Source organism: Theobroma cacao, chromosome 3 (genome assembly GCF_053813885.1).
Source record: "Theobroma cacao isolate CCN51 chromosome 3, ASM5381388v1, whole genome shotgun sequence".
NCBI lineage: Eukaryota > Viridiplantae > Streptophyta > Magnoliopsida > Malvales > Malvaceae > Theobroma > Theobroma cacao.
Genome location: NC_142641.1, coordinates 12278884 through 12295412, shown reverse-complemented (window position 1 = coordinate 12295412; position 16529 = coordinate 12278884). Strand labels below are relative to the sequence as shown.

Below are 16529 nucleotides of genomic sequence, written 5' to 3'. Positions count from 1 at the left end.
TTATAATCTCACCACCCTCAATTCCCCACATTTCAAGTTCGGGATAGCCGGTAGATAGCCGATTGCATCAAGGACTTCAGTTAGCCTTGCATTGTCAAAATTATAGGTTCACAGACTCGCATCTTATTGGTTAGTTGGGGGCCCACGTGTCATTGTAAAAGTAATTTTATACTTTAGTTATTTGGTTTAAAATATTTATGAACATATTTAGCTTTTACACCATGTTTTTGGCGAGTTTCTGTATTATCGAAGAAAAATGACGAAAATACCTCTGTGAGCCAGAAAATAATATTTTATTGTTTTGATTTAGAAACGACTTATGATTTCTTGAAATGCAAGATTTAATAACTGTCGCTCACCGGGGATATGCGGAAGCTGATGCTAAGCCTTACGGGGTTCCGATCGGCATTCGGGGTAATGAGTGCCTATTGGGACGTCGCGACGGTTGTCACAAGTCCGATGGGAGTTTCGGGTTGTGACATAGATGCTCCTACCAAGACTATGGTAAGACCACGTACATGTCACGACCCGAAACTCCCATCGGGCCATTGACAACCGCCGCGACGTCCCGATAGGCACTTATTACCCGAAATGCCGATCAGAACCCTACAAGGCTTAGCATCAGCTTCCGCATCTCCCCGGTGAGCGACAATTATTAAATCTCACATTTCAAGAAATCATAAGTCATTTCCAAATCAAAACAATATAATATTATTTTCTGGCTCACAGGGGCATTTTCGTCATTTTTTTTCGAAAATATCGAAACCCGCCAAAAACATGATGTGTGGGCGAAAAACACATGTTTCATAATTAAAGTAAATTTAGATGTCTAAAATAATTATTTAAAATGAAATTATAATTGTTTGAATAAAATACTAATATTCAATAAAATATTTTATTTTTTAAATAAAAAAAACAATATTTACAGAGAAATCCGTAATTAATATCTGTAGTGTAAAAGCTAAATATATTCATATGTACTTTAACGCAGATAACTGAAGTATAAAATTACTTTTACAGTGACATGTGGGCCCCCAACTAACCAATAAGGTACGAGTCTGTGAACCTACAATTTTGTCGATGCAAGGCTAACTGAAGTCCTTGATGCAATCGGCTATCTACCGGCTATCTCGAGCCTGAAATGTAAAGAATTGAGGGTGGTCAGGTTATAAAATCTCAGTGAGTAAACAAACACCATCTAAACTATCTAAAGCTGAGTAAATGGAGACGAATTAAAATAGTATTTTCCAATATATGTTTCATAACATGAAGATTCAGTTTACTCAATTAATCAACATGGCTTATATATCTCACAAAACTTGGCTCCTGCGAAAATCATTCCAGGGGATGCCTTGGCCTAGGCATCTGATCGAGACCATCAAGGCGGTTAAATGTCTTTACATCCGAAATTCTAGCCATGCCTTGGCGTTGGCTGAGTCTCACTCTCACGCGGTGGTCCACGTGAAGTGCACGCAAATCTTTACCTTTAGAGATACCCTTCACACGGCTCTTGGATCGAGGTAAGAATATAATAAAAATATCTGATTCTGTGCCCCCTCTCCTAGGATGGTCCACAGAACCTCCACTGCAGGGATTATGGATTATTTTATCTACCACTTGATTTAGAAAATCTTTTTCTGCATGACATGGCAATTTATCGCAACCTAGCCTCTCAAGGCTGAATACACAGTACAAATATAATTTTGATACAAACACCGACTTTGCCATTCATGCTCACATATTGCTATAAGCCATATAATTTAAAACACAATTTATAACACAAGCAGGCAGTCTCCAATTACTCTATTTTCAAAACCAGTATTCAATTTTCCAAAAAATTTATAAAATCACAATTTCTCCTAAAACATAGCAATTTACCATTTAAACCCATTTTCTATAAAATCACACAATTGTATAAGACTACTCTAGATAATTAAGACGATAATAAGTTCACTCACTGTTCTAGGAGTCGATGTACTCCTAATCCCAGTCTTCAAGCACAATCTCTGTACTTGTACTAGTGTAATTTGCTCACCACCTATCCACAATGTACAATACATAATTCACCACATTAACGCTTGACCATTATAAAATCAATTCGGGCTTGGTGCATATGCATGATATGATATGCAACTTATCCGACTACCACTTAAATGCGGTGCTGACCTAATTCGGCCTATTACCCGATTAAATGACTATTGTGTCCGATTTGGTTCCAAATTGCTCCATTTCATTTCTAATACCTCAATTCACCAAACATTATTCAAATAACACCAATTTCAGCATCAAAACATTCCCATTTCTTCATGGAAAAATTCGGTCATTACAGTGCACTAACACCGTGATTTTTCCTACTTAATTTTCTCACCATTATTCATCATTTTCTAAGCCATTTCTCTTGAAATAATAACAATCCATCTCCCACACATATCAAGCAAGATTCAGCCAATGAAGATTCATGGGGAAAATGAATTCTTTTCTTGTTGTTTTGCTTCTAAATATACTAAACTAACTAAAAACACTAACATAACTTAAAATCAATTCAATCCAACATCTTTCTCTCTCCATACCCATTTTGACCAGCCTTGAATTCATCATGAAAACATGCAATTTAACCATGGAAAATAAGGAGAAATGCTTAAGGAAAATAGATTTCAAGTTTAAATTGAAAAATCTTACCTTTTTCACTTATTTTCCTTGATTTTCCACACTTTTTCTCTTCAAATTCCCCACCTAGGGTTTGTTCTCTTCCTTTTTCCTTTTGTTCTTGGTGTGGCTGAATATTTGGAGAGAAATGAGGGTTTATAGGCTGATTTTTATAGAAAATAATAAAATATTCTAAGCTTGACACATGGCATGTTTCCATTGGTCCATTTTTAAAACTTTAAAATTTTTAAACCTTTTATCTCCACCACATGATTAGTCAAAGGTCAAAATGAGGATAAGGGAAGACCATGTGCTGGACAAATGTCCTGGTGGTGGAAAATTATAATTTTGCCCCTGGGGTGGCAAAATTACCATTTTACCCCTATGCTCCAAATTATACTGAAAATTAGAATTGTTTTCACTTCTAAACCTCAAATCATACTCCAATACTCAAATGATACTCCAATAAGTCAAATGGGGCCAAAAACTCTTTTCTAAAATTTCTATTTTGTCCCTAGGTGGCAAATGACCATTTTACCCCTAGATAGAGAAAATTTCGGTTTGACTCCAAATTGATCCTCAAACTCCGAATTACCATTTTGTGTCATAACTTGACTGTGAAACTCTTAATTTCACCTTAAAATTCCTATTTGAACTAATTCGAGGCTTAATTGACTTAATGATACCATTAGGGGCAATATCGTCTTTTTAACAATTTCTTGAACTTCCTAAATATGCAAACATTCTATTGAGCATGTAAATGATGTCGTAATTATTTTATAGAATAGGGTTTGACAACACTACCCCCCTTAAAATAAGATTTTATCCTCAAAATTTCACTTATCAAGCTCAAAGAAAAAATGGGGTATTATCTTTTTATTCGATGCTCAACTTCTCCTGTTCTCCCCTTTATAGGGAATCTTGATTTGATCATCGAATACAATGCAGTATTACAATTCCTCAGAGTCATTCCTTTGTCCTCAATCATCTTTCATGCCTCTATATTGCTTTGTATCCTTCTTGTATTTCGACATTAATTTGTTACTTAAGATTTAAATTCATTTGAACTTTGCATACCTCAAGTATTTTTGAGTTCTAATTTCCATAATATAATAAGAAATTCTTATAGCAATATTTTATATGAACTCATTTACTATGTTATTCTTGAAACTTTTATTTACATTCTCCTCGTTTGATATTAACATCCCTTGTCACTATCTCACATTTCATCTAACTTTTCACTCACTTTCTTTAGGTTGGACTCGTGCTTCATCTTTCGTTATAGCAAAAACTCTTGTCGAAGAACGAGTCTGTGGTTTAGAAGGTGGATATACTGAAGTGTTACTCTCCACTCCGAATTGTATGGTCACACCTTGCCTCTACTGTGATTCAACCAAATCTCTCCCCTGTATATCCATACGAACTAGTGGGAATGGAGCAGCTACAATAGCCTGTCCTAATTGAGGACAGTTACTCCTAATGTGATCGGGCTGATCACAATGAAAACATTGTATCGGCCCCTTACACAGCCCTACATGATAATTCCCACACGTTCTGCATCTATCAGAACTTTGGGATCTTTTCCCAGAAACAGTCATCTCAAACCTACCGAATCTCGCAAGCCTCTGTTGTGTTTGTGAAAATGAAGGTTGGGAAGATGTTACTGGAACAGAGGCATTACTTCCTGATACAGGTGAATCCTTGCCCCTTTTTGGTGGCTGGCTGGAGGATACACTCGGATTCCTCCTCTTTGCAGACTCAACTTACATTCTCCTATTTTCATTTGCGAGCTTTTCAGCCCTTAAAGCCATTTGCGCTACTTCCTTATGCGGCTCCTTACCAGTCACTATCATCTGCTCTCTAATCTCATTACGGAGCCCTTCCTCAAAATAATTGACCTGATCTTGCTCAGATTTCACTAGATCTGGCACTTATAACATGAACTCATTAAAACGAGCCTCGTACTCCTCTACCGTTAAATTCCCCTGTTTTAAACTTAGAAATTCTCTCTTCTTTTCTTTCTGATGGAAATAAGTGAAATACTGATCATCAAATTCTCTAAGGAAGTCTGACCATGTCTGAGGAATAGTGGAACGGGACTTCACCGAATATCACCAAGTACGAGCCTTCTTCTCTAGTAATCTCGTAGCCACCATTAGCTTCATATCGTCGTCTAATCTCATGTCAGAGAGAGTCTCTGAAACTTGGTTAATCTAGTCTTTTGCCACAGTGGCATCCAACTCACCCATGAAAGACATGTAACCAAGTTGCCTAGCCTTCTTCAGCTTCTTAGAAATAGATACATCCTGTACTAGCGAAATTGAAAGAGTAGCTTGAGGCACTATAGGTGGAGCCTGACTAGTCTGAGCTTGACTAGCCATTGCGGTAAAGAAGGCTACCAATGCTTGTGCCATCTCAAGAGGCATTGCAGGATTGCTAGTAGGTGGCGGAGGAGGTGGATGTGGAGGACTCTCTGCCTGCTCAGCAACAGGTGCTGCTCGATACCTGGATGCAGCTGATCCCTCATCTACTACCTTTTGCTGATGAGGTTGGGGACGACCCCTTCCTCTCCCTGCTCATCTAGTAACAGATGAGCGTTCGCGTCTAGGAGGCATAGTGATCTATAAAGATAAATAACACAATCTTAGGCAACCTCAAGTTCTATATGCAAATGCATCCTATTCAATCTAACCTTACTTAACCTAACTCGGGGCCACGCAGTGTCAATGTGGATTTCTTAAAACAACTTTAAAATAAAAAACTTTAAAATCTAAAGCTTTAAAACCAAAATCTCTGATCTTTAAATAATGCTATGATACCACTTTAATTGTCATGACCCGAAACTCTCATCGAGCCCATGACAACTGCCTAGACGTCTCGATAGGCACTTATTTCCCGAAATGTCGATCGAAATCCCGCAAGGCTTAGCATCAGCTTTCGCATCTCCCCGGTGAGCGATAGTTATTAAATCTCACATTTCAAGAAATCATAAGTCGTTTCCAAATCAAAACAATATAATATTATTTTTTGGCTCACAGGGGCATTTTCGTCATTTTTCTTCGAAAATACTGAAACCCGCCAAAAACAGATGTGTGGGCGAAAAACACATGTTTCATAATTAAAGTAAATTTAGATGTCTAAAATAATTATTTGAAATGAAATTATAATTGTTTGAATAAAATACTAATATTCAATAAAATATTTTATTTTCTAAATAAAAAAAATAATATTTATAGAAAAATTCGTAATTAATTTCTGTAGTGTAAAAGCTAAATATATTCATACGTACTTTAAAGCAAATAATTGAAGTATAAAATTACTTTTACAGTAACACGTGGGCCCCCAACTAACCAATAAGGTGCGAGTCTATGAACTTACAATTTTGTCGATGCAAGGCTAACTGAAGTCCTTGATGCAATCGGCTATCTATCGGCTATCTCGAGCCTAAAATGTAGGAAATTGAGGGTGGTGAGATTATAAAATCCTAGTGAGTAAACAGACACCATCTAAACTATCTAAAGGCGAGTAAATGGAGACGAATTAAAATATTCTTTTCTAATATATGTTTCATAACATGAATATTTAGTTTACTCAATTAATCAACATGGCTTATATATCTCACAAAACTTGGCTTCTGCCAAAATCATTCCCGAGGATGCCTTAGCCTAGGCATCTGACCAAGACCACTAAGGCGGTTAAATGTCTTTACATCCGAAATTCTAGCCATGCCTTGGTGTTGACTGAGTCTCACTCTCACGCGGTGGTCCACGTGAAGTGCACTCAAATCTTTACCTTTAGAGATACCCATCACACGACTCTCCGATCGAGGTAAAAATATAATAAAAATATCTGATTCTGTGCCCCCTCTCTTAGGCTGGTCCACAGAACCTCCACTGCAGGGATTATGGATTATTTTATCTACCACCTGATTTATAAAATCTTTTTCTGCACGACATGGCAATTTTATCGCAACCTAGCCTCTCAAGGCTGAATACACAGTACAAATATAATTTTGATAGAAAAACCGACTTTGCCATTCACGCTCACATATTGCTATAAGCCATATAATTTAAAACACAATTTATAACACAAGCAGACAATCTCCAATTACTCTATTTTCAAAACCAGTATTCAATTTTTCAGAAAATTTATAAAATCATTTTATAAAATCACAATTTCTCCTAAAACATAGCAATTTACCATTTAAACCCATTTTCTATAAAATCACACAATTGTATAAAATTACTCTAGATAATTAAGACGATAATAAGTTCACTCACTGTTCTAGGAGTCGATGTACTCCTAATCCCAGTCTTCAAGCACAATCTCTATACTGTTACTAGTGTAATTTGCTCACCACATATCCACAATGTACAATACATAATTCACCACATTAATGCTTGACCATTATAAAATCAATTCAGGTTCGGTGTATATGCATGATATGATATGCAACTTATCCGACTACCGCTTAAATGCGGTGCTGACCTAATTCGGCCTATTACCCAATAAAGGGGAAAACTACTAGAAATGCTTGGACATTGACAAAAAGAGGTAAAGGTATGTATTTTGTTCAAGAGGTGTTGATGATGACCCTCGGGTTGAGTAGAACCTTAAATGATTAGATGAAGAATTATGGATAATTGATAATGGCGTTAAAACGTAGACTAATGCGAACTAGTAAATGATTTTGGTGTATGGTAAATACACAACACCTTCATGTTAACCTAGATGTGAAAGGGTAATGAAAATTATGTTAATCTTTTCGAGGATTGGAGTACACAATCCCTTGGAAAAGATGCTAATAAGAAACTATGGGAAGTTGAAAGGCTTGATAGGTCGATAAAGGGCTAAGATGTGCCTACCTGATTCATGTTGAAATAGATACCTTGTGTTCGAGACATAGTAGAAAGGATTTTGAATCCAAAAGTCTTATAGGTGTAGGACCAACCCTTGTTGATAAGATTTCAATGGATATCACTATGGATAAGTTGATGACTCATGAAAGTCTAAGTGTGAAATGTCGAGGTTGACAATTGGGGATATTATCAATCCTGTTTACTAAATCGTGTTAAAGGCATAGTGCTGCAATAGAGCTTCATTTCCAACCATGCACAAGTAATGGGTTGGCCTTGTGGTGATTAAATGATGAAATTGCTCTATGATAATGTTAACTATATAGGAAAGTACTACCCACGTTAGATCGCGAGGAGTATTATTTGTGATGTGATATGGATTGTAGCTATTTATTTTGGGGACATTATGTAAGTCTCCATAGCTTACTATTCATCATGGCATGAAGTATTGTCATGACATTGTGGATAAGGCTAATGTTGACTATGGAAAGGAATTGGTTGTCACCATACCCTTAAGAGAGGTATTTGTGACAGAATATGAGTGTAGAGCTTTTGTGGTTCGAGTTAAGAAAAATGGATACACAAGCAAATTTGATACTAATGGACATGCTTGAATTCGATGTGATTTTTAGGATGGATTGGTTATCTCCCAATTACACTAGTGTGGATTGTCACCATAAGAGAGTTAAGTTTAACTACCTTGGAGAGACATCCTTCTATATACAAGGAGATCATAACATGGCCTCCAATAGCCTGATATTAGCCATGACAGCTAGTCAATTAATGAGATGTGGATGTCAAGGCTTTTTGACTGTGGTGATAGACACCCAAGCAGAGGCAATTAATGTGGGAAATGTACCTATTGTGAGGGAGTTCATAGATGTATTCCCAGAAGAGTTACTTGGATTACCTCTAGAGCGAGAAATAGAATTTTGCATAAACTTGGTGCAGGACACCAATTCGATTTCTATACCGCCATACCAAACGACATTGACTGAGCTTAAGAAGCTTAAGGATTAGTTGGAGGATTTATTGGACAAGGGCTTCATTTGCCCTAGTGTCTTGCCATGGGGTGCACCGGTATTATTTGTGAAAAAGAAAGATGGTTTGATGAGGCTTTGTATCAACTACAAGCAGTTGAACAAAGTGACCATCAAGAACACGTATCCCCTCCCATGTATCAATGATTTGTTTGATCAATTGCAAGGGGCTAAGTGTTTCTCTAAGATTCATCTACGATCAGGGTATCACTAGTTGAGGATCAGAGGTGTAGACATACCCAAGACTACAATTCGTACGAGGTATGGTCATGATGAGTTTTTGGTTATGCCATTTAGATTGATTAATGCCCTGCAACTTTTATGGATATGATGAATATGGTATTTAGACTATATTTGGATAAGTTTATGATTGTGTTCATTGACAATATCTTAGTGTATTCGAGGAGTTGGGAGGAACATGAGCAGCACTTGAGGATTGTGCTATAGACGTTGAGGGAGCACAAGCTATATGCCAAGTTCTCCAAGTGTGAGTTTTGGCTAGATAGTGTTATCTTTTTGGGCCACATTGTATCTGAGGATGGTGTAATGGTGGACCCAAAGAAGATTGAGGCAGTAGAGAAATGGCCAAGACTTACTTCGATAATGAAGATACAGAGTTTTCTAAGGCTGGCTGGATACTATAGGAGATTCATTAAGGATTTCTCCAAGATAGTTGCTCCTATGACTAAGTTGACACAAAAAGGTATCAAGTTTACATGGACAGATGCATGTGAAAAGAGTTTTAGGAAGCTCAAGACTTGTTTTACCACAACTCTGGTGTTGAGTTTACCTTGTGGTATAGGGGGGTTATATAGTTTATTGCAATGCATCACAAGTATGACATGGATGTGTTTTGATGCAAAATGGAAAAGTGATAGCATACGCGTCGAGACAGCTCAAGAAGCATGAGCAAAACCACCCCACTGTGAAACCTCAATTTCTATAGACACGTAACGCGAGGTAAGAATGATGACGTGGATTAAGGGTAATCTTGTCATTTTTCTTGGTGAGCTCCTAGAGGTAGGTTTTCTAGTATTATTAAGGTCTAAGTAAGTAAAATAACTAAATAAATAAAAAGAAAAATAATTTCCACAGTAAGGGCAAAATGGTAATTTTAGCTCTTGACTCTAAATTTCTAAGTTTTCGTGAACTCGAGTACCTCTAATCTATTGTAGACCTTTTCTCAATATCAAAAGAGTAAAAGATTACACCAAAAGAATGGGGGAAGACAAAGTTAACTTGTTAATAGCATTTTCGTAAATATGTGAAACTTTTGTCAACCCTAGGAATAAATATCTCACTTTCCAACACTTTCCAACACTTTCTCCATTCTTCCTCTCATTTCTTCACTCCATTGTAGATTTTTCATCTTCCATGGAGGCCATCCTTGAAACCCCCATGACTTTCTCATACTAACTCCAAATTTCATGTTTGTGGTACACTTTTCATAGGATTTTTTGTGCTCTTTCACTTTTTCACCTTAAAATGTTTTCCTTTGCACTTTCTCTCACTAGTTGAACATTTTTGGAGAGAGAAACTATCACAGCCCAATTTTTGAGCCATGATCGACCTAAAGGCCCAATGGGCTCAACCCACTTAGCCTAAGCAAGCCTTTTTATGCAATCTTATACATTAATCCATATCCCTTTAAAATCCAAAATTTGTAATGCTCAAATATAGTTCCTTTGAAAACACTTCATAAACACAATTATGCATTCACAATGGCATCATCAAACAATAATATACATATATAGCTTGACAAATGAACCTTCGTATTTTACATCAAGTATTCATATACACATAATTAGACCTTGACCGTTAGTGGAGTGACTCTGGGCACGGTTGCTAACATTTAGTGTCGTGTTAAACCTACCGAGCAATGGATAGGGAGGAGCACCTTGTCGTAAGATCCAATCACCTTTAACTCAAAAAAACCTAAAACATGAAGTTTAAAAAAAAAGTGAGTATAAACTCAGTGAGTGAACATAAGAAGGGAACAAGCATCAATACGGGAAGTTTTAGAAATCAAGATGCATTTATGTTGAAGACAATGTAATTTAACTCAATTTCTTGTCACAACGAAAATCCATTTTTTTACTACGGTGATAATCAAGTGGAAACCATTTCTCAAGAATTAACATTCAAAAATCAATGCAACCACAATATAATTTCCAAAACCTCTATATATATATAACATATAAACATGCATATGACCACCGACCTCACCCCCAACTCTGTCTCAGCTTATGTGCACTACCACACCGCACATAGCTGGGTCATCATCAGCTCATGTACACTCTTACACCGCACATGGTTGGGTCAACACAGCTCATGTGCACTCCTACACCGCACATGGCTAGGTCATAATTATCACTCAAAAGTATCATTCAGTGTATAATATATACATCAACATAATGTAGAAACTCATGAATTCATCATGTTCATATCTCATAATATCAAAACATTTCATTAAGGGCTTGTTCCCATGTAAATTTTTAAAGAAAAACCAACAAAATATTTCAAGTGGCTCAATCAAGCATATAATCATTTATTCCAAAGCGTTTTAATGCAAGTTCACTCACCTTATGATAGCGGGATATTACATCGCTATTTGTTCGAAGGCGTATCTAGCTATTCTACTTGCCGGTCGCTCGTTATTCCCTCTAGCACGCCACCACCGTGCACTATCTTTATTTTTGTACTTCCTAGCAACAATCCAAATTCAATATCTTTAGTGTACCTCATTTCTACTTCTCTTTTTCTTTTTCCTTCAATCATGAATCCTCATCCAACTAACTTATATCTTGACACATTCTTTACCAAAGTGGACTTTATCTTTACTTGCGTAATTCTTTAGATTATGGATATCAGCAACTTATTTATGACTCTAGCACATATATAAATCTTGTCTAAGGATATTTATCAAGTTTATCCATCATTTCCACAACAATTACCTAACATATGGCAGCAACTATAAATTTACTTCCATCAATATTTTCTAAGGCTACATGTACCACCATCCTCATTTACATGTTGCCACCAAGCTAACATTAATATTCATTCCTGCACACTAACATGCATAACCTTTTAAACCTTTCCTAACAACACATATCTACACACCAAACTTCCAATCAATATAATTGCCTTCCAACCATACCCATGACATCACAATAACACTACATATGCACATAATCATTCTTACCATACTAGACCAATCATAAACTTCAAATTGTAGCATTAAGCTTACCACTTGGTTTTAGCTTGAATTTCACTCAACGAAATTCATAATTTCCTCACACCCATGGTCACCATAGCTGCCACAAAATGATTCACACATCATTTTTCCAAGAATTTAACCAACCATAAGCTTAAAAACACAAAATCTTTACCTTAGCTTGCTTGAATTACAAAACCAAGCTTTTCTTCCTTTTTTTCTTTTTTTTCTTTCTTCTCCTCCTAGGGTTTATATGTGCTAGAAATTGGGGTTTAAAACTTTAGGTTTAGTGCCCAAGAAGTTTAGAGAAGAAAGAAGTAAGAAAAGAAAGGAAATAAGAAGAAAACAAGGAAAAGAAATTGAAAAACTCCATTTTCATGGTGGTAAAGGTGAATAAGGCTTTGGGTGGGGAGGAAGAAAAAAGAAGTTGCTGGAAGCTGGTGGAAGCTATTGGAAAAAATGAGAAGAAGCTGCTGGAAAATGATATTTATAGCCAAGGCTTATCCAATTTTTCATGCAATTACAATAATGCCCTTAACAAGGCCACTGTCTTCTTCATTTTCTTGTGTAATCTTTTTACTCTTTTGACATTGGGAAAAGGTCCAAAATCCTCTAAAAGAGGTCCCTTAAGCAACCCCTAAAAGTCCTAGCTTCAAAAATCCCCTAAACTTGCTATTTGTGGAAATTATGGTGAGGGCAGCGGCTCTCAATTTCCAGTGTCACGGCGTTCAAATGTTTTGTCAAACTCTGTTCTTCTAGTGCAGTACTTTTACATTGACAAAGGTTTTTGACTATCTTACTCTCAAAACTAGGCAAAGTGGTAAACATAAAAGTTGTATCCCTGCCTCTTAGCTTTCTAATGGTATAAAAATCATGTCATTTGGACTCCTCTAGTGGGAGATATTCTTGAAAAACCGAAATATATGCAAATAGAGCAACAACCCATTATGCACCTTTCTTCACCCATTGAAATTATTTTTGAATCCTACTCCTATAATGACATAAATAATTATAAGTAACGTAAAACTAGAATCATTAGCTCAAATTAAACCTTTAAACATAAGTTCCACCTCGAGTTACGCATCTATGAAGGTTGAGTTTCACACGTAAGCTTTATTAGCCACCATATCAAAGTACGGGATACTACAGAAACTCTTCAAACTAGTTTAAAAAAACTCTTGAAGGAATTTTCCCCTCTTTAATCCTCGCTATGGAAATTCAACTACAAGTCCACCAATGTGAGTAATGAGTTAGGGCTAATTTTTAAGTTGTTAATGATGGCCAATAATTATATTTATGGGCTGTTTATTGTTGAAGGTTATATTGTGGTGGAAATGTGATTATTTATCTCTAGTGTGATTAGAATAGTGCAAACAAATGACTAGTTTAATAAAAAGCATTGTGTTGGTGTAAGATGTCACTAAGGGAATTAATTAAGTTTGGAATTTAAATTTTAAGGATGATATAGGTGTTGGAAAATGGAAGTAATGAAAGAAGTGTTATGAAATTGGTTGGAGTTACTATTAAGTTGACTAGTCAAATAGTGATTGAAAACTAGTTAGGAAAAACTAGTAAGGTTTGATTTAGGAACCAATATTTGGATTTACATTCATGTAAATTGGGTGGGTTGTGATGCTTTTGTGTGTGATAGGTTCTAACGAGACCCCACATTTCCACTTGGAGCATTAGTTGACGTTGGAGTCGATCAAAAAGAAAAATCAACAAAGACAAGTAAGTGAACTTGCATTTAAAATGTTTTGGGATAAATGCATATGCGTTTGAATGAATCATTTGAACAATTTTATTTTTGTTTTGTTTAAACTATGCATGGGAACAAGCCTTTGATGAAACGTCCATACATGGTGAAATGTGTAATGTGATGAATTCATGTGTTTTCTATATTATATTGATATGTATGTTATGCCTTGAAAGGTAATATGGTATGACAACTATAACCGTGCGTGTGCGGTGTGGGAGTGCACTTGACGGTGGTGATGTGACCTGGGAGTGCACATGAGTTGGGTTGAGCTGGTAGTTGTATACATGTTTACACATAACATCGGGTTTGTTTATGATATATAAACTGCATTAGGGGTGAGCCAATATATATAAATCGAATCTAAATAAGGGCATTACTAAGAACCTTATTTACGCTGCAGTAAGATTAGATTTTCGCAGCAGCGAAAATCTTCCTAACCCCATTTGCACTGTTCTCGCCGTAGCCAAATTGATTTTCACCACAGTGAGAAACTTTCTGTCTTCGGAGTCACTGTTCTCGCCGTAGCCAAATTGATTTTCGCCGTACCGAGAAACTTTTTGTCTTGGGAGTCACTGTTCTCACCGCAGCCAAATTGATTTTCGTCACAGCGAGAGACTTTCTATCTTGGGAGTCACTGTTCTCACCGTAGTTCCCACTCTTTAACTTCATTATTGATCATGGATCCTACAACACTAAGGGATTAAATAATCAAGGGCTGAATTAAAGGGTTTTAACAAGAAATTAAGCTAAATTGCATTTTTTTTAACATAAGTGCATCGTGTTTTCTAAAACTTTCCATATTGTTTGCTTGTTCCCTTCCTATGTTCACTCATTGGGTTAAACTCACCCTTTTCAACTTCATGTTTTCAGATTCGGAGGCAGTTGAGACCTAGATTGAGGTGTCCACTTATATTCACCTTTTGGTAGGTACCATGGCATTCAGTAGTAGTACCTCTACCCAAAGTCACTCCGTTAGTAGTCAAGGGTCTTTTGCTTGTGTACATGTATACTAGATGTGAATTGTTAAGAATTATTTATCAAACAAAATATGTATATTTTGATTGATGATGGCATCGTGAGTTGGCAATGGATGACATTATTTTGGGAGAACACAAACATATGTATTTAGTTGCCATGGCATATTACTGAAGTACTCATAGTTGAGAATTACGAATTGTGCCTTTAGAAATGATGATGTATGATTTATAGAATAATGAACAAGATCACATAAAGAGGCTTGCTTGGGCTTAGTGGGCTGTGCCCATTGGGCCCACGCGCTAGTCATGGCTTATAATTTGGGTTGTGACACCCACACATGATTTGGAAATGACTGCCATAGTATTTGCCTTGAAAATATGGAGGCACTACTTGTAAGGTGAGACTTGTGAGATTTACACAGATCACAAGAGTTTCAAGTATATTTTTGAGCAGAGAGATCTCAACCTTAGGTCTCGTTGATGGTTGGAGTTGCTTAAGGATTATAACTGTATGATACTGTACCATCTTGGCAAAGTCAATGTGGTAGTTGATGCTTTAAGCCAGAAGTCCATGGGAAGTTTAGCCCATATTTCAATTGAGAAGAGATCATTGATACAGTGTACGCATGATGTTGGTCCCAAAGATGTGTGCTAGAGGGGGGTGAATAGCACTTTTTGAATGTCACTAAGCTTAATTTCTAATTAGAATCTAGTTAGAGGTCAATGATGAGAGGTTAAATGCTTGATGAAAGAATGATTTGAAGAAGAGTGTAATGAAAAATAAAAGAGGGTAGACAATGCTTAAAGATTTATAGTGGTTTGGTCTCTTTGACCTATATCCACTACCTTGATCTTTCAATCAAGGATTTTCAAACAAAATCACTAGAATCGTGTAACAACCCTTTTCTCAATCGTTACCAATGTCCGAGACTTGCGAAAGAACTCGCCAAGTCTCGAACAAGCCTTATTAGAAACTCTCGTTAATTCATTATATTCGTTCACCAATCTATGTAATCCCTTGTACCGTATAGCCTTTTGCAATATAGTATTGAACAATAGTCATAATAAATCAACTTAACCTTTATTCCACATAATTGTAAAACTACATCCAAATGTATAATATCTAACTATACAATCACATTGAGACTAGTGTCTATTTACAGTAAATAAATACATAACAATTGACTAGAGCTCTAGTAGCGGAGCGACTCGAAATAAAGTGTGATGAAATGCTTTTACCTGTCCGCAGTGGACCCTATGTGCCGATGAATGCACGCTGGGCCGATCACTATCTGTAAAAGAGGAAATTAGGGGGTGAGTCTCACATACTCAGTGATCATCGGCTCCATGAGCAGGGTGTAGATGGGAAACAAGCTTAAGGCAAATCATTTGAATGATAAAACTAGAATAAGAATAATAATCTTAGAAAAATCAAATCGCAAGTAGGGTGTTTGTGCCTTGTAAAAATGATGCCCTAAAATCATAATGCAACATTTCACTTGGCAAAACGATGCCGAAAACAAAGGTAGCAAAACAAATTTCAATAATCGAAAAAATCACGTTCCATCAAAATACAAATAACCGTATATAAGTACACTTGCTCTTGAAATGTGTGGCAGGTAAAAATCCACGTATACAGCCACATAAACCAACTCATAATCATTAAGTAAGCGTTGAAAGCTTTCGATTAAATAGGGGAGTTGTAGAAAAACATTAACTCTCCACCATGCGAAAGAGTACGAGTCTAAAAACTCTCAAGGCTCTTGAGTAGGTAATCATAAACAATCAATCTGTGGACCCTCTTCCACGTAATAATAATCCGAGAGCACCGCTCCACCGGATTCCCACATCCATGGTAGTTCGACGATGTTGGCTGACATTAGAGAAATCAAGTAGTCGTAACCATGTATATCGACTTGTGGCCTAGCCACATATAACAACCCGTGGCCTTGCCATGTATAATCACAGACCGTGGCCCTAGCCACGTTTAATAGCCCATTGGCAACCCAAAAGCTCTCTAGCTAAAGCTCACTTGTG

The 16529-nt window shown here is 36.6% G+C and overlaps 1 protein-coding gene across 1 annotated transcript; it reads left to right on the top strand.

The window, feature by feature from the left end:
• Nucleotides 1-8075: 8075 nt before the first annotated feature.
• LOC148763597 (uncharacterized) lies at nt 8076-8522 on the top strand. The gene has a single exon (XM_088804593.1). It carries the CDS (start codon nt 8076-8078, stop codon nt 8520-8522), a length of 447 nt encoding a protein of 148 aa, XP_088660719.1.
• Nucleotides 8523-16529: the final 8007 nt, after the last annotated feature.

Coding starts and splice junctions, on each gene's coding strand:
- LOC148763597 (XM_088804593.1), top strand. CDS start 8,076: ATGGATACACAAGCAAATTTGATACTAATGGACATGCTTGAATTCGAT.